This window comes from Trachypithecus francoisi, unplaced genomic scaffold (assembly GCF_009764315.1).
Source record: "Trachypithecus francoisi isolate TF-2019V2 unplaced genomic scaffold, Tfra_2.0 Lachesis_group9, whole genome shotgun sequence".
Taxonomy (NCBI): Eukaryota; Metazoa; Chordata; class Mammalia; order Primates; family Cercopithecidae; genus Trachypithecus; species Trachypithecus francoisi.
In genome coordinates, this window is record NW_022681474.1 from 11,127,548 (window position 1) to 11,154,995 (window position 27,448).

The window sequence follows — 27,448 nt, forward strand, 5'->3', positions numbered from 1 at the left end:
CAAACAAACAAGCAAACTTGGCCAAATCGTAATGCTGCACACAACCTACCTGAGGCTCTGTTAATCTGCTCTGATGGCTACGACTACGGCTTCCACTTCACTGACTTTGTGGTAGTCCACTGTTGTTTTCAGGATCTCTCTGGTGTCTTCCAAGGTCAGACTGGTGAATTTAATGGAAATATGATGGGGACCACCACCCCTGCATCCTTCGGATCAGTAGTCCACAATCTATGGCCCATGGGCCAAATCTGGCCCACTTCCTGTTTTTATACCACCTTTGCTCTACGAACGGCTTTCACATTTTCCCACAGTTGGTAAAAAAAATCAAAATAATAATCATATTTTGTGATATGTGAAAATTGTATGAAACTCAAATGTTGGTGTAAGTAAAGTTTTATTCACATTCAAAAATGTTCATTCATTCGCAGATTGTCTCTAGTTGCTTGTGTGCTACTACAGCAAAGGCAAATGGCTGCAATGGAGCCTGCATGACCCACAAGGTCTAAAATGTTAAGCAAGTCCTGCTTTAGATCCTTAAGCTATCCTTGCCAGCCCCTGGGCTGTGATATTGTCTTTGTTTGTTTGTTTGTTGGTTGGTTTCGAAATGGAGTCTTACCATGTTGCCCAGGCTGGAGTGCAGTGGCACGATTTCGGTTCACTACAACCTCCATCTCCCAGGTTCAAGCAATTCTCCTGCAATTCCCAGCCTCCACAGTAGCTGGGATTATAGGCACCCACTACCGCGCCCAGCTAATTTTGTATTTTTAGTAGAGACGGGGTTTCACCATGTTGGCCAGGCTGGTCTCAAACTTCTGACCTAAGGTGACCCACCAGCCTCAGTCTCCCAAAGTGTTAAGATCACAGGCGTGAGCCACTGCACCCAGCCTGTGATATCTTCTTTAATTTTCTATCTTGATTTTAGAAGAGGAAGCTTCAGCATCTCCCTTTTGGCTTTTCTCACTATGATGCCCTCACTCCACAGACCAAGGAACCGCCTTGGGGAGTGTACCAGTTCTCAAGAATGTCAACCCCAATTGCATATTCAGAGACTGGGAAAATGGACCACGGGGTGGGTTCACATAAACTGGGCCTTGGCAAGGACTTCATTATTTTCTGCTCTCTACACCCACAGTCGAACCTCAGGTCTCAAGATAACAGTATCTACACTAATTCTTCAAATGGTTGGTTGTTTTCCTTTCTGTAGGATGTTTGCCCAAGTAAAGGGCCACGGGCCCATTTGGTGAATGACTGGGGAATTATTATGATTATTTTTATTATTGAGATGGAGTCTCATTCTGTCACCCAGGCTGGAGTGCAGTGGTGTGATCTTGGCTCCCTGCAACCTCCACCTCCTGGGTTCGAGCAATTCTCCTGCCTCAGCCTCCCAAGTAGCTGGGAGTACAGGTGTCCACTACCACACCTGGCTAATTTTTGTATTTTTAGTAGAGATGGGTTTTCACCATGTTGGCCAGGCTGGTCTCGAACACCTGACCTCAAGTAATTCGCTGACCTCCGCCTCCCAAAGTGCTGGGATTACAGATGGACATGAGCCACCGTGCCCGGCCGATGGGGAATTATTACTCTCGATCCTTGCAGTGGTGTTGCAGATTCCTTCCTCCTGATGGGGAGAGTGGTCAATGGATTCTGGGACTGATCCTAGCCTTAGAACTGAACACTGGGCAAAGGATCATGACTTTCTATGGGGAAGACTCCCCAGCTCACAGGGGAGGGAAAGGCCTGAGCTTGCTTTACATAAGCAAGTTCACTATAAAAATGCAAGCCAAAAATAGACAGCAGAGGCAGCCCAGCTTCACTGAGGAGTGGCCTTGAAAAACGACAGTGAGAGAAAATCCCTCCAATGGGCAGAGCATTGAGGGATGCACCCAGCCATCCACTCTGTGTGGGAAGGAGATGTGGTTTAAGATTCGACTAGACACCTACTTGTGAGTGGTACAGAAGACTTGGCTCTCTGGTTAGAGATTTGGGAAAGACTGCATGAGGTAGCTCACGTCTGTAATCCTGGCACTTTTGGAAGTCGAGGTGGGTGGATCACCTGAGATCAGGAGTTCAAGACCAGCTTGGGCAACATGGTGAAACTCCATCTCAATTAAAAATGCAACAGTTAGCTGGGTGTGGTAGTGGGCCCCTGTAATTCCTGCTACTTGGAGGTTGAGGCGGGAGAACTGCTTAAACCTGGGAGGCGGAGGCTGCAGGTGAGCCGAGATCATGCCATTGCACTACAACCTGGATGACAGAGTGAGACTCCGTCTCAAAAAAACAAAAACAATAACAAGAAAAAACAGAGTGAGTGTGAAGCATGAAGGTCTTTTTATCTCATGACTTTGCTCCCAGGAAGTGTCCATCACAGAAGATGCATTAACCAATCAAGCAGACAAAATGACAAAGCCAGCCCTGGTGACACCAGTCAGCCCTGTCATTCCTTAGTCACCCAAGTGTTGGCATGGTAGGGCCATGAAAGAAGTGGTAGGATAAGAGACACAGAGGCTGACCTGGAGCCCTGCAGCGTAGACTCCTAATTCCCTAGGCAGATCGCACCACAGCCTGCACTACGCAGAAGCTGCTGGCCCAAGCATTGAAATAGTTGGTTAAAGGTGGCATTAAAATGTCAACTCAGAGGTGACAGTCTGTGACGGTGAGGCACCATTCTCCAGAATGGAGTATATACTTTGAATCAAAAGCCTTTACACTGCCAGCCCCAGTGGCTCACGCCCATAATCCCACCACTTTGGGAGGCTGAGGCAGGCAGATCACTTGAGGTTAGGAGTTTGAGACCGGCCTGGCCAATGTGGTGAAATCCTGTCTCTACTAAAAATACAAAAAAATTAGCCAGGCATGCAGTGAGCCAAGATCATGCCACTGTACTCTAACCTGGGCGACAGACCTAGACTCCATCTCAAAAACAAGAAGAAAAACTTTATATGGTCTGACTCCCTCCAGTAGGAAGAACACATGGGTCTGGAAACCAAAGGGCATAAGTGGCCTTATCATAGCTCCCGAAGACCCAGCAGTGGATCTTGTGTTTCCTAGTCCTGCAACTCTGGGCTCTGCAGGGCGGGAGGTCCTGATCCCCAAGGAATCACACTTTTGCCAAGGGACACAAACGTTTCAGTGGATTATGAGTTGCAGCTGCAACCTAGGCACCTCGGGCTTTGTGTATGACCCTGATCAGCAGATCAGGTGCACCTCAGCTCCTCAAGCCACTCCTTGTACCATTTGTGATGCCATTTGGAGTAGTGTATCCTTTCTGGTATAAGAAGGACATGATGACCAGGGACACACACCCCCAGGGATGAGGGCTGACTACCCCACCAGGTAAGCCACCAAGACCAGCAAAGATGCTGTCCGGGCCCGCAGCTCTCCGGGACACAGGGTGCAGGTGAGGATGAGCATCTGCTGTGGCTTGGGGACAGCGGTAGCCACAGGAGTTGTAGGTCTTCCTTTCAACCTCCCTCCCCTCAGTTTCCCCAGAAAAGAGGTCAGTAGCAAGCTGGAGGTCCTGTTTCTTGGTGTCCATGGAGAAGTCTATCCGAGCAGTGTTGAGACGGATGAAAGGGAACACAGAGGTGCCCGAACCAGGCCCCCAGCAAAGGACACAGCCAGCTGCTGGGAGCTAACAGCAGATATACTTTAGCCACAGTTGTATGCTGGTGGGCCTCAGCTGCAGAGAACTACCTCACCCACAAGGATACCCTTCCCCAGGGGATCCAAAATGACAGATCGTGGTGGGAGCAGAAAGGGTCGGCCATGCTGGCACACACCAGGATGACTGACCCGCCAGGCGCTCTGCAGCTCCCACGGCTGGCAAAGGTTGTGTGGCAGTTTGGCTTCTCCCGCTGCCCGGTCCTGTTTCCTTTCCTGTCTTTTCACAGATGTTGATCCCAATCAATATCCTGCAATCCCAAATCCATCTCCTTGTCTGCCTCCTGAGTGTCTAGACAGCACTGATGACTATGTATGCAACATGCTTCTACATGTTTAGAAAACTCTCTGGACAAATGCACACCAAGAAACTGGTTTGTCTCAGGGGAGGGGAAGTGGGTAGCTTGGGACAGAGAGTAGAGGGAAATGTACTTTTTATTATTTTCTCCTTTTGGATCATATAAATTTTTGTACAATAAACACGTATGTCACTCAAAAAATTTTTTTTAAATCCAAAGAGAAGAAGATCCAAATTATTAGTATATGTTATTGTTTGATCTTGGTATAATGAGTGGGATAGAAGTTAAAAAAGAAGAAATGTTCAAAATGGAAAACAGCGGGAGAGAAAGAGAAAAAGGAGGGGTAAAAAGAAGAGGAAAAATAACAGCAAAGTAGAGAAAACACATTTTGTGTGGTGGTTTGGAACGTTTGGGTAGTGTGAAAAGCTTGCCTTTGGTGCCTTCTAATTTCCCCTCTCAGACCTGCTCCCTATCCTAACAAGTGCCACCTCTATCCTCCACAACCTTCCACCACGTTATCTCTTGCTGTCCCTTGGAAGCTCCAAGCACAGATCTCTCTTTTGTTGCTGTTGTTGTTATTTGAGATGGAGTCTCTCTCTGTTCCCCAGGCTGGAGTGCAATGGCACGATCTCAGCTCACTGCAACCTCCACCTCCTGGGTTCAAGTGATTCTCCTGCCTCAGCCTCCTGAGTAGCTGGAATTACAGGTGCATACCACCATGCCCGGTTGATATTTTGGATTTTTTAGTGGAGACAGGGCTTCACTATGTTGGCCAGGCTGGTCTCGAACTCCTGACCTCAGGTGATCTGCCGACCTCAGCCTCCCAAAGGTCTGGGATTACAGGTGTGAGCCACTGCACCCAGCCAGATTTCTTTTTTTTTTCTTCTTCTTCTTCTTTATTCTTCTAGTGTCCAGACTTTGATTATAATTAATCAATTAATTCATTGAGCAACTATTTATTCAATATTCAGGGTATATTTACAAGGGAAGAACTGTGATAAATATTCCAAAACACAATCATGTTGAGGTGTGCATGAATAACATGACCCTGATTAAATGTTAGCCAAGACGTTTGATTTAAACATTTAAAAAGAAAACTCCAAAGACAGAAGTGTTGGAAATACTTAGAAACTAATAGCGAGCTCACCTCTGTGCTGTCCTGGTGCGCAGGTGGTGTGTCTTTACATTGCTCCTGGTGCTACAAGAACAGCTACACAGCTATTGTCATTTTAAGACTGTGTGTACAGATTCCAACTGTCCAGGATTTCATCATCACAGGTAGTCACATATTCACACCCGAGTGTATGCAACTCAGCTGTGCACTGAATACTTTGTGCAAAAACTCCCAAAGAGGACTGTGGGACGGAGGGGACTACGAGGTGAAGGGGACTGCGGGGTGGAGGAGACTGCGGGATGGAGGGGACTGCGGGGTGGAGGGGATTGTCGGGTGGAGGAGACTGCGAGGTGGAGGACTCCAAGTGCACCAGGCAGGTGACTGGTGAATATGCTACAGCACTCGGAAATATACCAACATACACCCCACACATATTTATTTTCAGAAATTGCCCACTGCAATTTCACCCCCTTTCCTCCCAGAAGAATAGATCATACAGAGATCAGTTGAAATGAAGTAGGTTCATCAGTTCTAACAAATGCACCGCTCTGGTAGGGGTGTTGATAGTTGGGATGCCGTGCATGTGTGGGGGCAGGAGGCACAGGGGAACTCTCTCTACCTTCCACTCAAGTTTGCTGTGCACCTAAAACTGCTCTGAAAACAAAGTCTATTTTAAAAGAAACCTCACAGTTGCAGTCGCCACAGCTGCCTCCTGCTGCTGCCTCATACCCTCTGCTCCACTTTGGAGCACAGTTTCTCAGATGAGCTGTTGGTCCAGCACCTCCCTAGCATCTCCACGCAGGTCACAGCAGAGCTCTCAGCTCCTCGTAATCCTAACCAGCTCCTGCTCATCTTCCCTATCTTAGTAACTGGCAACATCTCTCACTGAGTACACAAGCCAGAAATCTGGGTCATGCTGATTCTTCTCTTTTCCTCCCCCCAACCCCGCCGCATCCATTCAATCAAGTAAGTAGTTCTGTAGGTTCCACTTTTAAAGTAGATTCCCTAAGTGGTCACTGCTTACCATCTCCACTACTATGACCTCAGACCTCATTACTGCCACTTCGACTGACAAATGCAAAAACCCCATCACTTCCCCTCTGCTCCCAACCTTTCCATAGCTTCCCATCAACTCAGAATATAATCCCAAACTCCTCACCTGGCCTACAAGGCCTTCACTGACCCAGCCCCCGCCTACTTTTTCCACCTGCATCTCTGACCTGGGCCCCTGGCTCCTGCACTCACGCCAGCCTGCTTGCTGTTCCTGGGACATCGAGTCATTCCTCCTCAGCAACGCTCTTCCCCCAAACAGCAACATGGTTTGTTCCATCACTGTATTCCAGCTCCACCCAATGGCTTTCATCGACTTCGTCACCTGAACAAGCATCCTCTCCACCCCATCCCTGGCGTGATTGACTTACCTGCATTATTTTTCTTTGTGAGACTTACCGTCCAGAGCATTACACCATATTTTCATCGGTTTATTTGCTTCTTGTCTGTTCACCTCCTCAGAACTCGAGCAGTGTTATAATAGCATGGATTTGGTCTGTTTTATTCTCACTATGATACAAGTACTCATGTACCTGGAACATAGTAGGTACCACAGAGCACCAAAATTGAGCTCGCAGAAAATGAAGAATTCCGTTGTCTTAAAAAGGCAAACAAGCTGGGCACAGTTGCTCACGCCTGTAATCCCAACACTTTGGGAGGCTGAGGTGGTCCAATCCCTTCAGCCCAGGTGAGAGCAGACTGGGCAACATGATGAAACCCTGTCTCTACAAAAAATACAAAAATTAACCAATCACGAGCCTGTAATCCCAGCTACTTGGGAGGCTGACTGGGAGGATCACCTGAGCTCGGGAGTTAGAGGCTGTATTGAAATCATGCCACCGCACTCCAGCTGGGGCAACAGAGCAAGATCTTGCTGTATCAAAAAAAAAAAAAAAAAAAATGCAGGTAAGTTACTAACATGGGGAAATATGGGTCATAAGGGAGAGAGCTGACTTTTTCAGAAAAAGACAGTTATTAGGTATCCAACAACCGATAAATGGATAAAGAAAATTTGGTATATATACACAATGGAAAAAAAAGAATGAAATCCTGTAATTCTCAGCAATACGGATGGAACTGGAGGAATTATGATAAATGAAATAAGCCAGGAACAGAAAGTTAAACACGGTATGTTCTCAGTCACATGTGGAAGCTAAAAAGTGTCAGTCTCACAGAAGTAAAAAGTAGACAGAGGATACTTGAGGCTGGGAAGGGAGAGGAGAAGGGAGTGATAGGGACGGATTTATTAAAGGACACAAAATTACAGCTAGACAGAAAGAATAAGTTCTAGTGTTCTGTACCACTATAGGATGACCTCAGTTAACAATAATGTATTACATAGTTTCAAATAGCTAGAAAGAGGTGGGGCGGTGGCTCACACTTGTAATCCCAGCACTTTGGGAGACCAAGGAGGGTAGATGACCTGAGGTCAGGAGTTTGAGACCAGCCTGACCAACTTGGCAAAATCCTGACTCTACTAACAATACAAAAAAATTAGCTGGACATGGTGGCGGGCACCTGTAATCCCAGCTAATTGGGAGGCTGAGGCAGGAGAATTGCTTGAACCCTGGAGGCACAAGTTGCAGTGAGCTGAGATCGCACCATTGCACTTCAGGCTGGGTGACAGAACGAGATTCTGTCTCAAAACAAAAACAAAAACAAACCCCAAAATAGCTAGAAGGAGGATACTGAATATTCCCAACAGAAAGAAATGATGGATGTTTGAGATGGTGGATGTGCTAATTATGCTGCTCTGATCACTACACATCATATGTATCGAAACATCACTATGTACGCATGAATATGTGCAGTTATTATTTGTCAGTTTTAAAGTAAAATTTTAAAAAAGAAAGAGAAAGAAAAAGACAAGTGAGAGAACTAGAAATTCATCCCACATCCACCAGGGATGAAATTAGCCTAATCTCAACAGAGTTCAGTCTCTTCATCTAACAGACAAGGAACAGTCTTTCATCGCATGTTGGGGAGGGGAAGAATGAGGTTACTCAAACAAAAAGTTTCGAATTTCTCAGAAAAAAAATGAATTTCGTCAATTCGAGATATGGCTAATACCCAATCTGGCCATGACTGACGAAACAGACCTTTGGATTCCGTGAAACGAAACCCTTGCTAATGTCACTTCTGGGTTCTTCAGACCTCCTTGGCAGGTGGCTGGCTTCTCTGTTCTAACTTAACCCTCCAGATGTCATGTGAAAAAAGTATGCTTGTTATGAAATAATCCTCTGGCTTCATTACCCAGGAAGTCCTTGCTTTGTTTTTGGTCTTTGTTTTTGTTTTCTCAAGCTCTGACAGCAGAAGTTTCTGGGGGGAAACTGTGGGTCTTTATGGACAGGGGTGAAGTTGTTTAAAACCTAAACTAAACAAGATATCGTATTTTCTTCCTCACACTCTCTTACGCACGTACTCAGAAGACAAAGGTACTCCCTTCAGTTCCCAGAAGTTGGTCTGCTCTTTTTTGTTTGTTTTAACGGTAGAGACAGGTTCTCGTTCTGTGCCTAGGCTGGAGTGCCATGGCACAATCGCTAGCTCACTGCAGCCTCAACCTTCCAGGCTCAATGATCCTGCCACCTCAGCCTGCTGAGTAGCCGGGACTACTGGTACGTGCCAACATACGCAGCTAAGTTTTAAATTTTTTTCTAGAGAATCTGCTCTCACTATGTTGCCTAGGCAGGTCTCAAACCTGGTCCCAAGCGATCCTTCCACCTCAGCTTCCCAAAGTGCTGGGATTATAGGTGTGAGCCACCACATCCAGCCCACTTCCACTCTTAGGGAGAGGCGAGAGCATCCCAGAGAGCACTCGGTGCTCCCAAAAGGAGTTGACAGAGCCCACGTCCCCTCAGCCCTTCACAAAGCCTCCCCTTTCCTTCCTCTCCTACTTGGCACTGTGACTGCATAGGACCCCTCATGAAGACCAAGAGCCTCATAAAGAGGACGAGAAGTTCCTCCAGTACCAGTCAGGCCAATATGTCAAAATTCGCATAACTGGCAGAAACACAGGGGCATCGACCACTCTTCTTGACAACAGGGTTGGTAGAAGAATCAAGGGCCTGATTTTGACGCCCTGCACAACTTATGGGAGCAGCAGGGTACATGCTGCCCAGCGGCTTCTGGAAGCTCCTGGTCCAACCCGTCAAGGAGCCGGAAGTGCTGCTGAGGTGCAACACATCTCAGTGTGCTGAGGCTGCCCGCAATGTTGCCCCCAAGAACTGCAGAACCATCCTAGAAACAGCAGCCCAGCTGCCCATTGGAGTCACCAATCCTAGTGCAAGCTGTGCAGCAAACAAAACGATTAGACGGTTCATGTGCACATTTTATTTGTTTTTAAATAAAACCACAAAAAAGAAGGAAGGAGGAGGTGGAGGAAGAGGAAGGAGGGAGGAGGAGGAATTTACATCAGCAGGTTGATTACATACTAGTCCTTGAATTCATGGTTGAGTGTACTGACCATTCTCCCTACGGACACTTGAAGGTTTCCGTCAAACCCTTCATAGCATATTGCATCAATGTGGACTCTGGACTTGGGCCACAATTGAGTGATATTTTTTCTCAAACCCAGTTCCACAAAGTAAAAGCCTGATGAAATACAGTGAAGGCTGATATCCCATTAACCGTGTTTCCCAAATCCAGAGCTCTAAAAAGTTTCTGCATACAGTCATTCAATGCTGAATGACTGAGTATTAATTCCATTACCAGCACTGAACTCAGCACTAGGAGTAAGAAGGTGACCTAGAGGCATATCCTCTCTCTAAAGATGCGTAGAGCCTCGTCGGAATGATCAGCTGTATCTCCAGAGGGCTACAAGGCAGTTCTCAATTGGTAAATGCCCTGAGAGTGATGGGCTTGTGGCATGTGTAAGGGTTAGACAGACCTGAGACCTAGACATGACACCACTCCTAACGAATTATGTGAGTGTGGGTATTTCACGACCACAGTGAGATGCAATGCCTGCACTTACAACATGGAAATAGTGATGGCATGCCTTCCCCGCCAGATTGCTGTGAGAAGTCAGCAGGAGAGACATGCAACATTCTCAGCACAGTGCTTGCCATGTAGTAAGTGCCTAATCAATGCTAGCGATTACTTTCAATATTCCTAAGATGCAGGTAAGGGAACAGCCCAGAGGAGAGGGAGCACTTCCAGAGGGAGGGATGCGGTGAGATTTCCTTCAGTAGGTAGCACTGGAGCTGGGTGTTAAGGAGTGAGTGAGCTTTGGGCTTATGGATTTAACAGAGGAAACCAAGAAAAGAGGAGGCGGTGTTATGGGAACAGTGAGCAGTTGATGATTTTTGTTTTGTACTGTGGTTCGCTTGGGGATATTTTTGTGGCAAAGACAGGATGAAGGACAGCGAAGAATTAATATTGAAGAGGTAGGCCAGGGCAGGTTATGAAGGATTTTGAATACCGGGCTAAGAAATTTGGGCTTAATTTCAAAGACGTTATGGACACTCCTAAAACGTTACATTTTAGATAAAGGAAAAGTGTTCTTCAAGAAGGTTAAACTGGGGCTGGGCACAGTGGCTCACACATGTAATCCCAGCACTTTGGGAGGCTGAAGTGGGCAGATCACCTGAGGTCAGGAGTTTGAGATCAGCCTGGCCAACATGGTGAAGCCCCGTCTCTACTTTAAAAAAAAAAAAAAATCAGCCAGGTGTAGTGGTGGGTGCCTGTAATCTCAGCTACTTGGGAGGCTGAGGCAGGAGAATTGCACGAATCAGGGAGGCAGAGGTTGCAGTGAGCCAAGATTGCACCACTGCACTCCAGCCTGGGCGACAGAGCAAGACTCAGTCAAAACAAATGACAAAAAAAGATTAAACTGGAAGCAATGGATAAGAACGGTGGAATGGAGAGACATGTTTGAGTGAGGGAAGCCAGCTGAAAACCTGTACAGACGTCTAGACAAAATGTGACACAAGCATGCCTTCACCTCCCTGCAAAGACCACAGCCCACTGAACTCCAACGTGGCTTTGGAATCCTTGTCGTGGGCCGCCATCGGTAACTCATCAGTGCTGGCTTGAGAGATAAACTCTATTATCCGTCCCTGAACTAAAATCATGACAGAAGTGGCCACAGAGCTTTGCTACTATCCCCCCAGCAAATACGTCCTCCACTCAAATGGAAAGGGGGTCTTCTGACAACAGCACTGGTCACCATAAGCCGCAAATGTTAATAAAGTCAGTTTTCAGTTGTTAGGGACGGGGCATTCAGTTCATGATTCATACAAACCACCTGTTCTCTCCCAGTGTTTTATGGGTGGCACAACCCACAAGTCAATAGTGGCTTGGGAACTAGACATTTGAGTAGAGTTGGTTTATTTGATTCATAGTGGATTTTGGTTTTCCACAGGACCCCTGTGCCCTTGTCTAGTAAAATCTGGTGGAAATTACAAACTGCAGAAATTCAACTCAGTGCCACAATAACAGGATGCACCTGTAGATTTCGTAGAACTAGCAGCAGTGTTCTCTCAACACCACTTTGAGAGAAATAATCCTGTTTGCGTAGTGCCAACTGGGGCAGAATCTGAAGTGTCTTGCCTGCCTGTCAGCCACGGGAGGCACTGATCTCAGTAACATCTACCCATCCACCATCCGCTTAACAAGCAAAGATGGAAGACCCTCGTGCTCCAGGCTTATCCTGCAATGGTTCATTTGCTTTTGATGGGATTATCAATTTGACAGATGTGCTTGCAATTAATTGGGGGCTTTCTGCTTCCAATCCAAATTCCCACAGTTAGATCGCTAGCGCTTTGGGAGCAAAAACCCTTCTTTGTTTGTTTTTGCTTCTCCCAGACCCTGGGCAAGAGCTCCCTGTTCCTGGATCCTACATTGATATGTACTGAATTGAATTATACTAAAGGGCACACCCAGGAGTGCATGAGCTAAGTAAAATGTAATTCGTGGGACCTCATGTGGACATTTCAGGTCCACGTCTAACAAGATAAAGGAGAGAAAATCCTGGGGGACGCCACAGGCCTGGGAAAATGACCTCCTACTAAGCCTAACAAGAACATCCAATACATAAACAGCAGGCTCTCTGCAACTGCTTTGGTCCTTCCACTGCCATGCTCCCAGAAAGCAAAGGGTTCTCTCCTGTTTGGATTTTGGCTCTGAGACCACAGCTCAGCACATCACTCCTCTAGAGAAAAGAAAGTCTAAGATGAGAGAGTGAGGCTGCTTTCATGTGGCGCCAGGGTGTAGTGCAGGGCAGGCCTGATGGCTGAACGAATCCCTGCAGATGCGAGCGGTCACCTCCCCTTTTAAGTGGAGACTGCGAGCATCTTCCGTGCAGGGCTATATTTTAGCTTCTTGACTCTCCCCACAGGTTCTAGCATAATGCTTTGATTAATTGCTGTCAACGTTTGTTGGTGGATTATGTGACAGAGGTGAAATTATTTGATCTGGGTTTCACCTTTTCCTCTTCCCCCCACCCCTCCCCTCCTTTTTTTTTTTTTTTTTTTTTTTTTGAGACGAGTCTCGCTGTGTCGCCCAGGCTGGAGTGCAGGGGCGCGATCTCGGCTCACTGCAAGCTCCGCCTCCTGGGTTCACGCCATTCTCCTGCCTCAGCCTCCGGAGTAGCTGGGACTACAGGCGCCGCCACCACGCCCGGCTAATTATTTTGTATTTTTAGTAGAGACGGGTTTTCACCGTGTTCGCTGGGATGGTCTCAATCTCCTGACCTCGTGATCCTCCTGCCTTGGCCTCCCAAAGTGCTGGGATTACAGGTTTGAGCCACCGCGCCAGGCCCTTTTTTTTTTTTTTTTTTTTTTTTTTTTTTTAGAGGTGAGGTCTTGCTCTGTGGCCCTGGCTGGAGTGCAGTGGCACAACAACAGATCATTGCAGCCTTGGCCTCCTGAGTAGCTGGGACTATAATAGGAACCCGCTACCACGCTCAGCTTCGCTTTTTCCTTTCCTCTTGCTCCCCTGCTGGAGATGCTGGGAAACGGGAGAAACCCCGTGATTCCAGGACTAAACAGGCTTCCCGCTAGTCCTGGCTCATAGAGGAAGTCACGCTCCATGTTTCAAAATGTCCTCAAAGCTCCTTCAACTCCAAAATGCATGAAGACAAAATGGGAATTTTACTCAAGATTTTTGTGGGCCGTTGGGGAGAAGAGTTAACATTACAAAGCATATTGCAAACTCTTATCTTCAAATGATTTTTAAATTTTCTTCCAAGTTCTTAATTATTTCTCCAGAGCTCCCCTGCTCTTCCCACTCTGGGTCCTTTCTCTGCCAGTCTCCTCAACTTGACTTCTCCGTCATCAACCAGCATTTCTTTTATTCTACAGAGCAAGTTTTCTCACCCCGGGCACCTCTAATTTGCATGTTATGCCACCACACCAAGTGAGCCTCGGAGCACCAGTGTTTTAATCCCTGAAAACTGTCGCCAGGGGATTCAGCACAGAGGTCCTCTTGGCATCCTGTAGTCTCCAGAGTGACACGTCCTCAACAGTCAAAGTGAGCAAGCTATGGTGTCCATCACCAAGCAGTTCTGTGTTCCCTTCTCTCCTACCCCCTTCCTTATCCCTTCTGTGTTCACTTCTCTCCTACCTCCTTCCTAATCCCATCCTTCCTCCTTCCTTTTTATTTCTGCATTCAATTATTCATGGTTATTCATTTCATATGGACATCTATGCCACTTGGTTCTACAGGCATTTTTTTTTTTTTTTTTTTGAGACAGAATGGCCCTTGTCCCCCAGGCTGGAGTGCAGTGGCATGATCTTGGCTCACTGCAACCTCCACCTTCTAGGTTAAAGCAAGTTTCCTGCCTCAGCCTCCTGAGTAACTGAGATTACAGGTGCGTGCCACCACGCCTGGCTAATTTTTGTATTTTTAATAGAGGTGGAGTTTCGCCATGTTGGCCAGGCTGGTCTCGAACTCCTGACCTTAGGCGATCTGCCCACCTCGGCCTCCCAAAGTGCTGGGAAAACAGGCATGAGCCACCGCACCCTGCCAGTTCTATGGACATTGTCGAAGTGACCACTAACAAGCCCTGAGGGTATGTAAAGGAAAATGAAAGGTGATTGATTTCTCACCACCTCTCCCCTTTTTTCCTCTACACCTTTGCCCCGTTCCCCAATCTAGACTCTAATATACAGAAATGATTTCTGTTGCAAGCTGAAAACTCGTTAGAGTGGTTGGGGCTGGGAGGTGGCAAGTCACACTTTACAGTTGTCTGGATAATAAATGCTGTCTTCAAGGACTGTCCAACATTGTAGGAACAAGAGAAGAACCCAAGTGAACGATGAACTCCTGTCCACAAATGCTGCTGCCTCTCTGCCATCTCCTAACCTCAGCCTCACGCACTTGAATTTCGCCAATCCATTTGATGAGCTGGTATCAGTGAATTTTCTCCTGGCCAAAGCTCACAAATTCTGTTCCCCGCTTCTTGCCCCATATCCAGGCATTAAAAACCACGTTTTCCCTTTGCCTGATATTCTGGCATCAAGCCTCCTTGCCATTCCAATTGATTTCACCTTCCTCCAGTCCTTATTATTTCCTTCCTGGAGAGTATTTCAGCATCTCCATGCCTCAATCTCCCCTGCACACCACACCAGTTCAGCCTTATTATCACATCACTGGGCTATGTTTCGCCCGGGTTAGACAGCTTCAGTGGCTGAAGTCTATAGATCTTATTCTGTTTTTCGAGGTCCACCTGACTCTGAATTCAGCTGACATTTCTGCCCTCAGCTTCTACCCCACTCTACTTCTGGTTAACTATGGACCACACTGCTTCCTCGGGAACCATCTACCAAGGCCGTATCCATCCTTCAAGGGCAATGCGTGGGCCTTGCCTGATCACATCAGCTCAGCATTTTTTCCCTCCTAAATTTCAGTTGCTTTTCTTATCATAATCATTAGTATTCGCCCCACTGTACATCTAGAAAGAAAGTGGTCTTAAAGCTAAGGGAAGGCAGTCTGGGTCAGAAATTTGTTGTCCGCTGTGATGAGCAGTTTCTTCTGGGAAGTACCAAGCATTTCTGATAATAGAATTGAGCAATTTCCTGATGAAGTGAGACGCGGCTTGCACTGTTGACCAGCTGTCCCTGGATGAACTTAGTTACCTTTAACCAAATGTTCCTTACTTGAACTTGAACTTAATCTGCTAATGTTATCTACACATCTTTCCCCAAACAAACAAACAAACAAACAAAAAACAAAAAAGCCCTCTACTAGGAAAGAAATCTTTGAACTGGACTTATTGGAAATTACCTCCTTGCAGCAGGTTTGAAACAAAACTTTGAATTTGCCTCACAAAGAATTTGTCTGAAACTGCTTTAGTATATGCTAGTTATATTTGTATGCACATGTGGCTTCATACATTGTGGTTGGACACCCATATGTGTTATGCACTGTGTTAGGTGACGTAAGTTCACAGATAACCTGGACATAGGGCTGTCCTCTAGAGGCCCACAGTTCGACACCTTAACCTGAGATCCTTGGACCTTTGAAGTTCAGATTGCCCACTACCGCTGGGTGCGGTGGCTCACACTTGTAATTCCAGGGATCTGCCGGGCTGAGGTGGGAGGATCGCTTGAGTCCGGGAGTCTGAGACCAGCCTGGGCAACATGGCGAAAACCCGTCTCTACAAAACTTACAAAACAATTAGCCAGGCCTGGTGGTGCGTGCCTGTGGTCCCAGTTACTTGAGAGGCTGAAGTGGGAGGACCACTTGAGTGAAGGAGGTAGAGGCTGCAGTGAGTTGAGAGGGCAACACTGCTCCCCAGAAACCCTGTCTCGAACAAAACAGAGCAAAACAAAACAGAGTACCCATCATGCCCCTGAAACTTCCTACGGATTTATCTAGGGTATGTGCGGATGTGCATTTTTTCCAAGGAGAGAAACCAAAGGTTCTATCAAATTAAGAGTTTTTACCATTGTGGAAGACAGTACAGCAATTCCTCAAGCATCTAGAATCAGAAATACCATTTGACCCAGCAATCCCATCAGTGGGTGTATATCCAAAGGAATAGAAATCATTCTACTGTAAAGTCACACGCACCCGTATGTTTACTGCAGCACTATTTACAATAGCAAAATGGAACCAACTGAAATGCCCATCAGTGAGACTAGATAAAGAAAATGTGGTACATATACACCATGGAATACTATGCAGCCATAAAAAGGAATGAGATCATGTCCTTGGCAGGGACATCGATGAAGCTGGAAGCCATTATCCTCAGCAAACTAACATAGGAACAGAAAACCAAACGTCGCATGTTCTCACTCATAAGTGGGAGTTGAACAATGAGAACACATAGACACAGGGAGGGGAGCAACACACACTAGGGCCTGCTGCAGGGTGAGAGTGGGGTGTGAGGGGAGGGAACTTAGAGGACAAGTGAGTAGCTGCACCAGACCACCACGGCACACGTATACCTATATAACAAACCTGCACGTTCTGCACATGTATCCTGGAACTTAAATTTAAAAAAAAGAGTTTCTAATCCCAAACAAGATTAACAGCAGCTAGAAGAAAGAAAAAGATACAGATAGTGAATTGCAATGCAGCACGGCAGGTGTTATGATGGAGTAGAAAGGAGTGGAAAAGGCCTCCTGGAGGAAGAGACACTCAAGTGTCTTTCCATTTCACCTGTAAACTCATGAAGGGCAGAAGCTTTACTATAGCTTCAGTATGAGATCTTGGGCAATTCATGACAAAATGGGTCTGCTTTTGCACTCCCCCCCACTTCCTCTCACATCACTGCATCGTGCCATGCAGCATCAACTGGAAACCTCAGTGTCAGCAAACGACGACAGAGCGTTCATCTGCAAGGTGAGCCAGAAAAGCCAGTTCAATGACTTGTTTCACCATGGTCCATCTCAGAACCAAGACTTGGGCCTCTTATTTATCAGAAAAATTTGGGGGGGGCTTTGTGATATGGCCTTTAAAAAATCTTGTCATTGCCAGGCATGGTGGCTCAGGCCTGTAATCCCAGCACTTTGGGAGGCCGAGGTGGGTGAATTACCTGAGGTCAGGAGTTTGAGACCAGCCTGACCAACATGGTGAAACCCCATCTCTACTAAAAATACAAAAACTAGCCAGGTGTGGTGGCAAGTACCTGTAATCCCAGCTACTCTGGAGGCTGAGGCAGGAGAATCGCTTGAATCCGTCAGGCAGAAGTTGCAGTGAGCCGAGATCACGCCATTGCGTTCCAACAACAACAGCAACAACAACAAAGACATTAGCATAAATTTAAATATTTTAGAATGACAATTCATTAACTACTTAAAGCATAAGCTATTTTCCAGGAGAGGCGGGAAGTTCATTCTAGTTCCACGCCCAAGAAGAAAGGAGCTTGACTTTGGTGGGAATACTAGGAGCATCTACTGAAGCAGTCGCCCGCACAGTGAGAAACGTTCCTAGAGAGGAAGTTACACCTGCTGTGGAATTTCAGAGAATCTTGTCACATTTTGATAAATTTTTTGAGACAGAAGTCTCACTCTGTCACCCAGGCTGGAGTGCAGTGGTGCGATCTCGGCTCATTGCAGCCTCCACCTCCTGGGTTTCAGCAATTCTTTTGTCTCAGCCTCCCGAGTAGCTGGGATTACAGGCACCCGTCACCATGCATGCCTAATTTTTGTATTTTTAGTAGAAACGGGGTTTCGCCATGTTGGCCAGACTGGTCTCAAACTCCCGACCTCAGGTGATCTGCCTGCCGAGGTGCTGGAATTACAGGCATGTGCCACTGCACCTGGCTAATTTTTTTTTTTTTTTTTTTTTTAGTAGAGACAGTGGTTTCACCATGTCATCCAGGCTGGTCTCGAACTCCTGACCTCAGGTGATCCACCCACCTCGGTCTCCCAAAGTGCTGGGATTACAGGCATAAGCCACCAGGCCCAGCCGACGTGATGCATTTTGGGACCATGAATTCCTTTGCTTGCCCGGATGGTTTTCTTTTTGTTACTGTCTTTGCTTGCTTTCTAGTGTTTAAAAAATTGTATTTTGCTCTAACTATGCAATGGCTTTAAGTCTTAGACAAACTTCCAAGGAGCAAAACACAGTCAACCATTTCACAATAATCAGAAGAGAGCTCTGATCAATAAATAAGCAAGACTGAATTTTACAAAAAATTCCAAAGTTTAAAACCAAAGCCCACTTTTTGCATGATCCTTTAAGAGAAAGACAAATCTGGAAGCAAAACACCTTATAAATGACAATGCAGTTTCCGAAGCCCAGGGAACCATGGTGAAATGATGATGGCTAGTACAGGTTATAAGTCTTGGGGAATTATTTACGAATTCTCAGGACCCATCGGTTCGCTGCATCCGTCTCCGTTATTTGAATATTGGAGGCTGCCTGACCAGAATCTTGGCAGGACTTTGCTCCTTCATCCCGAGTGGTCCCTGCTGACTCCTCAGGACGTTACAGTCCTGGGGGAGGACTCAGCTTACGAAGTGCTGGGTGAGACCACTGCCAAGAAGTGCTTGCTCACCCTACCTTCAACGGCAGGGGAATCTCCCTCTCCTTTTATGGGTGTAGCTGAAGAAAGGATTCATAAATGAAGTTCAATCCTTCTCATCAACCCCAGCCCACACCTCCAGCAATTGAACTTGAAAAAAAAAAAACCTGGTTTGAAAAATTACCGCAAACTATATTGTCATCAAAAAAAAAAAAAAAAAAAAAAAAAACACTCCTATATTTGAGATGAGAGAAGAGAGTGCTAGGCATTTCCTGGCTGAACACACCAGCCCAATACTTAAAGAGAGCAACTCTTGACTCCGATAGAGACTGGATGGGCCCACAAGGGTGACAGTCCAGGCGGAACGATCTTCCCATCCCACATCCTCCAGCACGATGCCAAAAAGAGGCTGACGGCAACTGGGCCTTCTGCAGAGAAAGACCTCTCTTCACTGTCCCGGCAGGTCCCAAGGGCCAGGAAGATGGATCCATACCTGCTCATGTGGGGACTGCTCACGTTCATCACGGTGCCTGGCTGCCAGGCAGGTAAGGGCCTGTGGGTGCCCCCGGAATTCCAGGAAGGCTGATGGGCATCCCTCTCCCCAGCCACAGAACCAGAGGGAGTCCCCAGGTAGATGGTTCCAAGAAGGGAGTTGAATCTTGGGTTCCACCTCTTGCCCGCGACCCACGGGGACCCCAATTTATGCCTCAGTGTTCCTTGGTCCGTCAAGAGAGCCTGAAATAGCATTAGGTTCTCCTGTCCTTCTCAGTCCTTGACGATTAATTCTGGGAAGAATGGTGTGGCATGATATTTGGGATACTTGGATGTTAACAGGGCCCTGATGAGCAGGTTCCTCAAGAAATTATCTTTTATTCTTCAATGAATTTCCTTTCTTCTCTGCACTCCCACCCCCCAGCTAAGAAGCTATCAGGAAGCTCTTTAAGTTCAGGTTAATTTGCTGGAGACATCAGTACTCATATATCAAACACTGGGATAATTTAAGATCTCAGAAAAGTTTAGCTTCAAGGTTGTATTCACTGCTTTTACTACCTCAGGAAACAATACCCAGGAATTTCCTTACAAGTGCAACTTTACAGAAATTTTTAAAAATATGCATACTCACTTTTAGAACATTACTACTTCTCGTAATACTATGTATATACATGATATGTATGTGTATATGTGTTTATATATGCAAATTTTAAATTTCATTCCTTCTTTCAAATAGATTTTCTCAAAATTTTTTTTGACACCATCTCTGTCAGCCAGACTGGAGTGCAGTGGCGCGATATTGGCTTACTGTAACCTTCGCCTCCCAGGCTTAGCGATCCTCCCACCTCAGCCCCCTGAGTAGCTGGGACTATAGGCACAAGCTACCACACCTGGTTAATTTATTTTTTTGTAGAGATGGGATTTTGCCATGTTGCCCAAGCTGGTCTTGAACTCCTGGGCTCAAGAGATCCACTCACCTTGGCCTCCCATAGTTCTGGTATTACAGGCATGAACCACCGTGCCTGGCCAAGACTTTTTTTTAAAAGAAATAAAAAACCACCAACTTCTACCTCAAACCACTCTTCCTAATTGAGTGTGAATTTTCTAATAATGTCTTCCCTTTGCTTACTCAGGAAGACAGATAAGAAAGTTTATAGTTTTTTTTGAAAGTCTACAATGACAAGTAGAATGCTAACTGGCTGCAGAAATAATTTATTAAGAAATGAAACATGATGATGCATTTAAGGAGTCTGCTTGCTTGTTTAGGGGAAGTGGCCAAGTCATGCTGGGCTGTGTGCTGGCCCAGATGTAGGAATGTCTTTAAAGAGGACATTTTATTTACTTATTATATATTTTTCATTTTATTTTTGTTTTTTGAGATGGAATCTCGCTCTGTCGCCCAGGCTGGAGTGCAGTGGCATGATCTCAGCTCACTGCAACCTCCGCCTCATGGGCTCAAGCAATTCTCCTGCCTCAGCCTCCTGAGTAGCTGGGATTACAGGCGTGTGCAACCATGACCAGCTAATTTTTGTATTTTTAGTAGAGATGGGGTTTCACCATGTTGGTCAGGCTGGTCTCAAACTCCTGACCTTGTGGTCCACCGGCCACAGCCTCCTACAGTGCTGGGATTACAGGTGTGAGCCACCATGCCTGGCCTATATTTTTTATTTTAATAGGTTTTTGGAGGACAGGTGGTGTTTGGTTACATGAATACATTTTTTAGTGGTGATTTGTGAGATTTTGGTGCACCCACCACCGAAGCACGTATGTTGTACCCAATGCATAGTCTCTTATCCCTCACCCACCTCCCACCCTTTCCCCTTAGTCCTCAGAGTCCATTGTGTCGTTCTTATAAAAAGGGTATACTTTTAGGAAGGTTTTCAATGTGATTTCTATGTCCACAGGGTCTTTGCTAACTCAGTCCAAGTCAAGAACAGCAAAATCTTGACAATTAATCATGCTCTGCCTCTGGAAGACACATTTCAAGTAAACTCGTGTTATTTCTAGCCATTGGTGACTTATCCAAGGGTCTGAGTGGTTTTGGTGGGAGGAGGGGAAGTAGAGTCCCATAAGGACTCTTTCACACCATTCTCAACATCTATCCATACAGCATCTGCCTCTCAACACTATAGGAAATACAAAAATGAGCAAGACATAGCCCTGACACTTAAGCAATTTATAACCAGGTGAGGAGGAGAAAAGCATAGATATAAATACAGCAATACCAGTCAGAGTGTGGTAAGATCTACGGAGCGTGGGGCTATCAGAGAAGGCTTCATGAGGGTGACATGTAAAGGGAGCCCCAAGGGACCAGTAAATTTCCATCAATGAGATTCCAGGGAGAGAGGCCCCTATAAGCCAAAACACAGGAGCGCCTTAGGGAGCAGCAGGTGGTCCACTGTGCTCCTGCCCTGGACAGGGAGGGTGGGGATATGGGAAATTCAAACTGGAAAGTTAGGATGAGGTAAAATGCATCATCTAAGGCATTAGGCATTTTTAGCCTCTATATTACTGGGCCCTGGGATGTGGTCAGAAAGAGAATTCTCCTAGTTATAACTTCTTAACTTCACTTAGTAGGCAATTAAGAACTACAAGAAAATTTAAAACTACCATTTATAAAGTAACTTCTATATGCCAGATGTGTGTCTTATTGCAATCTTCATAGCCACTTTGCAGTATGGATGTCATGAACCCCTAAATGAAGAAGAACCCAAAACTCAGACTGGCACAGGCAGTGACAGTGCCAGGGTTTGAACCTGGTCTCCCTGGATTGTTCTGTTTCTGTTTATTGCAAACAGGGTTAGAGCTTTATGGAGATGAGGTTGGCATAGAGTGGAGAGAGATCAGGTGCACACAGACAGGTCATGAGGCTCTTAAAATTGTCCAATCATGAGGCAAATGAGGACCCAGTGGCCAAAGACAATGACATGGGTTGAGTTTCTGGAATCAACAGGAATTCTGTGGCATCACTCCAGGGTAAGAAACCACCTCATCACAGACTTTTTTTTCTCCAAGAGGAACCCTGTCTTGAAACAAATCAGACTTTTTATTCCTCAGGGTGAGTGTTCTCTAATGAAATCAGATTGTCAACAGATGCAATTTCTAGCTGATTCATAAGGACAGACTTTCATTCTGAAAATTTCCAAAGCCACCATTTAACATGGCAAGGGTTTGTGAGGACGTATTAGTCAACTTGAGTGTTTTTAGTCTCTATATTACTGGGCCCTGGGATGTAGTCAGAAAGAAAATTCTCCTGGTATTACCAATATGGCACGTTATTGAAGGCACCTTTCTCAGAACTGTGGAAATTCTGAGAGCTTATATGTCCCTTGATCATTTTTCTTTCATTCTAGGAATTCTGTGATCAAATCTTTATCCTCTAGACTCAAAAATAATTCTTTAAAAAAACAGTGTGGAAACCCATTGAGATCATGTGTTTGTGTAATTATCCCTTCTTGTAAAGACAACTGCCCACAATGGAATTTCCCATCTTCGCCTTTGTCAGTCAAACACAAAATGTTTAACCCTTCACATTTAATCTTTCAACTTCTTGAGATCCCGAAGTATTATTGCTACTGTTACTTCATTCATCTTTAAGACGTGTCTTGAGGCTGGAAGGGCTTTCCTAAACATTGGGAGCGCTTCATGAGACAGTTGCTACTTTCCTTAAAACAGCATGCCTTAAACAGACAGTTTGATAAATCACCTGTGCGTATGCTTCATTTTAGATGTGAGAATTGAAAAAGAAAAAAAGTGACTTCACAATTCTGCACCGAAAGAATGAGTTTCACGAATGCGTCAGTTAGAGGTGCTCATATACAATGGTTGGTGGGCTCTGTAACTCCTCCACCCCATTCCCCTGATAGAGAAGTATTCCTAGACTGGTTTTTGCCTAAAGGCTTGGGTATTCTGAATACATCTTTGTGATTTTTATTTTTTTTCTTTTTGAGACAGGGTCTCACTTTGTCGCCCAGGCTGGAGTGCAGTGGTGAGATATTGGCTCGCTGCAACCTTTGCCTCCCGGGTTCAAGCGATCCTCCTGCCTCAGCCTCCCCAAGGAGCTGGGATTACAAGCATGTACCACCACGCCTGGCTCATTTTTGTATTTTTAGTAGAGACAGGGCTTGACCAAGTTGGCCAGGCTGGTCTCGAATTCCTGACCTCAGATGATCTGCCCGCCTTGGCCTCCCAGAGTGCTGGGATGACAAGCATGAGCCACCACGCCCAGTACTCTTCGTGATTTTTTGTTGGAGTCATTCCTTTGCTAGCTATGGACATCATCAAGGCAGGCAGTCCCTCAATGTGGTGGCTGTTCCAGCTCCTTCCCCGCTCCTCTTCTTGCCCAAGGATGAGCAGAAACTTTACAGATAACGAGAGAATTTTCATCAGGAAATGAGGCATGTTGCTTGAGGTCACAGGGAATGGAATTAGCAGGAAGATAAACCTTGCAGGAATTAGAAAGTGGGCCAAAACACTGAGGAGAGGACACCGGGAGGCCATGAGTTTTTGACAGATTTCTCTCTGTAAAATGAGGAGGTCACCCAGGGATCTTGAAACTCCCTTCCAGTTCCTTCACTCTATGTCAAGAATTCCAGAAAGGAAATAAATAAGCTCTGCTTAAAAGGCATTTTCAAGCTGGGGAACTTTGGGATGAACAAGTTTCCCAAATGAAGACATACTGGCAGGGTCAGAGTTGAGCGACTTTAGTGTGTCAATGCACCAAAGCCTGATGTCTCATTGCGGGTTCTTTCCAGCTCTGAGGAAGTACTGCCCGGCAGCCAGCATGACCCATTGCTTTTGTAATTGCTGCAGCTGCAGGTGTCAAGGCAAAAACTCCACTCACTCAATTCTCAAAATCTATCCAATACCTTTTATGTCCCCTTTCAGTACTATAGGAAATGTAAAAACGAGCAAGACATAGTCCTGATCCTTAAGAGAGTCGTAAGCTGGTGAGGAGAAAGGCATGTATATAATCATAGTAGCACAAGTCATATGTGGTAAGATCTACTGAGCGTGGGGCTATCAGAGAAGGCTTCATGAGGGTGACATGGAAAGGGAGCCCCGAGGGACTGGTACATTTCCATCAGTGAGATTCCAGGGACAGAGGCCCCAAGACACAGGGCAGCAGGTGATCCACTGTGCTCCTGCCCTGGACAGGTGGGGGCGGTATCCTCTGCTGTATGTTTGCTTGTGTAGGAATTTTCCCCTCAAAGAATGTCCTTGTCTCCCATTGGAGAAGTTTTACATGAGTTGGAACCCGTCTCTCTTCTCTATCCCAGGCTGTTCCCTGAGAGAAGAGAAAGGGAAATCTTTTCTTATTTGGACAGTCTCACTCTGTCGCCCAGGCTAGAGCACAGTGGTGCAATCTCAGCTCACTGCAACCTTCACCTCCTGGGTTCAAGCGATTCTCCTGCCTCTGTCTCCTGAGTAGCTGGGATTACAGGTGTGCACCACCATGCCTGGCTCATTTTTTGTAATTTTAGTAGAGATGGGGTTTTTGCTATGCTGCATAGGCTGGTCTTGAACTCTGAACCTCAAGTCATCCACCTGTATGGGCCTCCCAAAGTGCTGGGATTATAGGCATGAGCCACTGTGCCCAGCAGAAAAGAGAATCTTAATTCAGTTGATTACTTCTAAAAATGATAAGACCTTCTTCACTGAAAGAGTTCACATCGAAGCTGAACTTGAATCCAGCCCTCTTAAATTTCAGTTCAATATTCCCTGCATATCTGCAATCTATACATGAATTCTCAGTGGTATTCCTTCATCCATCCATTCATGCATGAGGACTACAGAGATGAAGAAAGTTCCAGCTCTTGTCCTCTTATGCTCACAGTTTAACACGGGAGACAAAACTTCTGCTGAGTGGCTCCCATCTTGAAGTCAGCCAACAGTGTTTGCCGATAACCCCCACCGAACCCCCCACCATATTCTCAAGTAACTCACTCATTTAGGGGAAAACAATAACATAATTATCTCTAGAAATTTTAGGTATTTTCCACTCTAAGATTACTCCAGTTTTTGACTGATCTCAAGGCGACTCTGGGGTTTGCTTCTGTCAAAAAGAAACACAGTTCCCACTGGGAAATGTGTGGAAAGTAATTGTTCAAAACGCCAGCTGTACGTTAGTGTGCACCCAGGATGCTTTAAAAAGTGATGTCTGAGACTAATTAAGATGAATTAAGTGGACTCTCTGGGGGACAGAACTGAACATCACAATACCTTCTCTTCAGTTCCTTGAATACTTCCAAACTGCACTTAGGATTGAAACTCACCAAATTAGAGAGATGGAATAATGATTTTCAGGTTGATCTGATTCACTAGGAACAGGTGTGCTCAAGCAGTACTTCTCAACCTTTAGTGTATTCAGAAATCATTCAGGGATCTTGTCATGGAGCAAATTCTGACTCGGGAGGTTAGGGGTTAGCGCGTAAGATTCTGGTGTAAACAGATTTCACAGGAGGCCTATGTTGTTGGTGCATTTTGAGTAACCCCATTTTGAGTAACAAGGCTATCATGTCAGAGATGAAATATGCATTGCTTCTACCCACACAGAACTTGCGAGTGAAACGAGAAAATAGGCTGAGCATGATAGCTCACGCCTGTAATCCTCGCACTTTGGGAGACCAAGGCAGGAGGACCACGTGAGCCCAGGAGTTCAAAACTAGCCTGGGCAACATAGTGAGACTCTCTCTTAAAAAAAAAATTAGAAAAAGGGAAAACCAATCTGGGAAAGATCAAATATTGCAAAGAATGTCATAAATGATCAGAATAGGGAGAGTAACATGCTACCCAGAGAACTAGAAAAAAAATTCTCAGAGAAGGTGGCCCTGGGACCTCCTGGCTCTGAATGGTGGTTCTGAATATCAGGAGAGGGCTGGAGGATGGTATTTTCTAGTGATGTTGCTGGAGTCATATACATGGACCGTGTTCCATCAGTAGTGAGCTGACCAATTAGAGAGATGAGGCGTTTGCCAGGACAACTACATAGTGAGCCATATTTCAACATACATGCAGTTTTGGGTGTGTGTGCCAAGCAAAATGAGTCTCAGATTCTCGGACAAAAATGAATACTTTTGGTCAGACAGACAGCATGTGAGTACTTCTCACCCAGCTTCAACCCTGCAGTGTCTACAGGTGTCATTTGTCCCCAGTAGATGTCCTTGGTGCAGTGGGTCACTGATCACTTATTGCCAGCACCACATGATCCTGGATGGCAGCCAAAGAGTTCCTGGGTCTTGTTTCCCTACCTCCACATTTTTTCCCTGACCCAGCCTGAGCCATGTACACACCACAAGGCTGGAGTCCCAGGGGTTTTGTCCTGATAGCCCATTCTCCCACTCCCACACCTAACCAGTTTCCTAGGGGTTTGACCAGCAGCTCTGCCTGCAGCCTTCCACCCAGATCCTGCTCACAGGAGGGATTCAGGTGTCAGGAAACTCCAAGGCAACAAAGTGTGGGTGGCATGGGTGGAGTTGACCAGAAGGTCACTGTGCTGGGAGGAAGAGGAACAGGAGGAAGGAAGGGGCAAGATACGGATCAGGAGTATTCATATCCTGTGCCAGTGGTGGGGCCTGCCCCATGGCAAAAGGTGTGGCCGGACGAGCTCGCTGGCCCATGTTCCCCCGTTTCCCAGGCTTTTTCGTCCCACGCTGTATGCAGTGCAAGAACAAGCTGATGCAACTGGACTAGCAGCAATTGAGTCCGTTTTTTCCCAAAAGGAGGAGAAAGAGCAATGTTTTAAAAGAATGAAAAGGAAGCTGCAGCCGGGCACAGGGGCTCATTCCTGTAATCCCAGCACTTTGAGGGGCCAAGAGGGGAGGATCCCTTGAGCCCAGGAGTTCGTGACCAGCCTGGGCAACATAATGAGACCCCCCACCTCTATTTTTCAAAATGATAATTAATTTTAAATAAGGAAGTTGTATTGAAGCCATTGGTTTCTTTATTCTAAAGAGTGTGGAAAATAGGACAGTCTCCAGCAGGCCCAGATTTCCTTTGGTAACAAAGTGAGCAAAGCTGTAGACCAGGAAACAGATCAGTTCAGTTCGGGCCGGCCATGCACCAACTCTGATACTGAGAGCTATGTTTCTTTTTGGGCTTATTTGCTTCAAGCTTTGTTCCAGAAACCACTTGAACACTAGCTAGAACCACGGCAGTGAATACCCATTGCCTAAATGCTATCTTTCAGGTATTACGTTCAGACATAGTATTACTTCAGTTAATTCCCAAAATAAAGTAGGTCATATGATCATCTCCGTTTTATTTTATGCCTGGTGTGAACTGAGGCTTACAGTGGTTAAATGGGTTGCCCGATGTAGCCCAACAAGGAAGGGGCTAGGATTGGAAACAGGCGGTCTCATTCCAGAACCTGCCTTTTTTCCTCCTGTCTAAACTGCTACTAAAGGTCAAAGACGAAGG

General features: G+C 46.0%; 1 protein-coding gene across 10 annotated transcripts in view; it reads left to right on the top strand.

The window, feature by feature from the left end:
- Positions 1–18,638: 18,638 nt before the first annotated feature.
- The window catches only part of IL2RA (interleukin 2 receptor subunit alpha), a 52,576-nt gene continuing 43,766 nt past the window's right edge, over positions 18,639–27,448 (top strand). Inside the window, exon 1 of one of the 10 annotated variants that reach the window (XM_033208629.1) lies at positions 18,639–19,083. In XM_033208629.1, coding sequence (XP_033064520.1) covers positions 19,020–19,083 — 64 coding nt within the window. In that variant the 5' untranslated portion in view covers positions 18,639–19,019. The remainder of the gene's footprint in view (positions 19,084–27,448) is intronic. The other 9 variants (XM_033208626.1, XM_033208627.1, XM_033208631.1 and 6 more) reach the window with 9 other exon arrangements.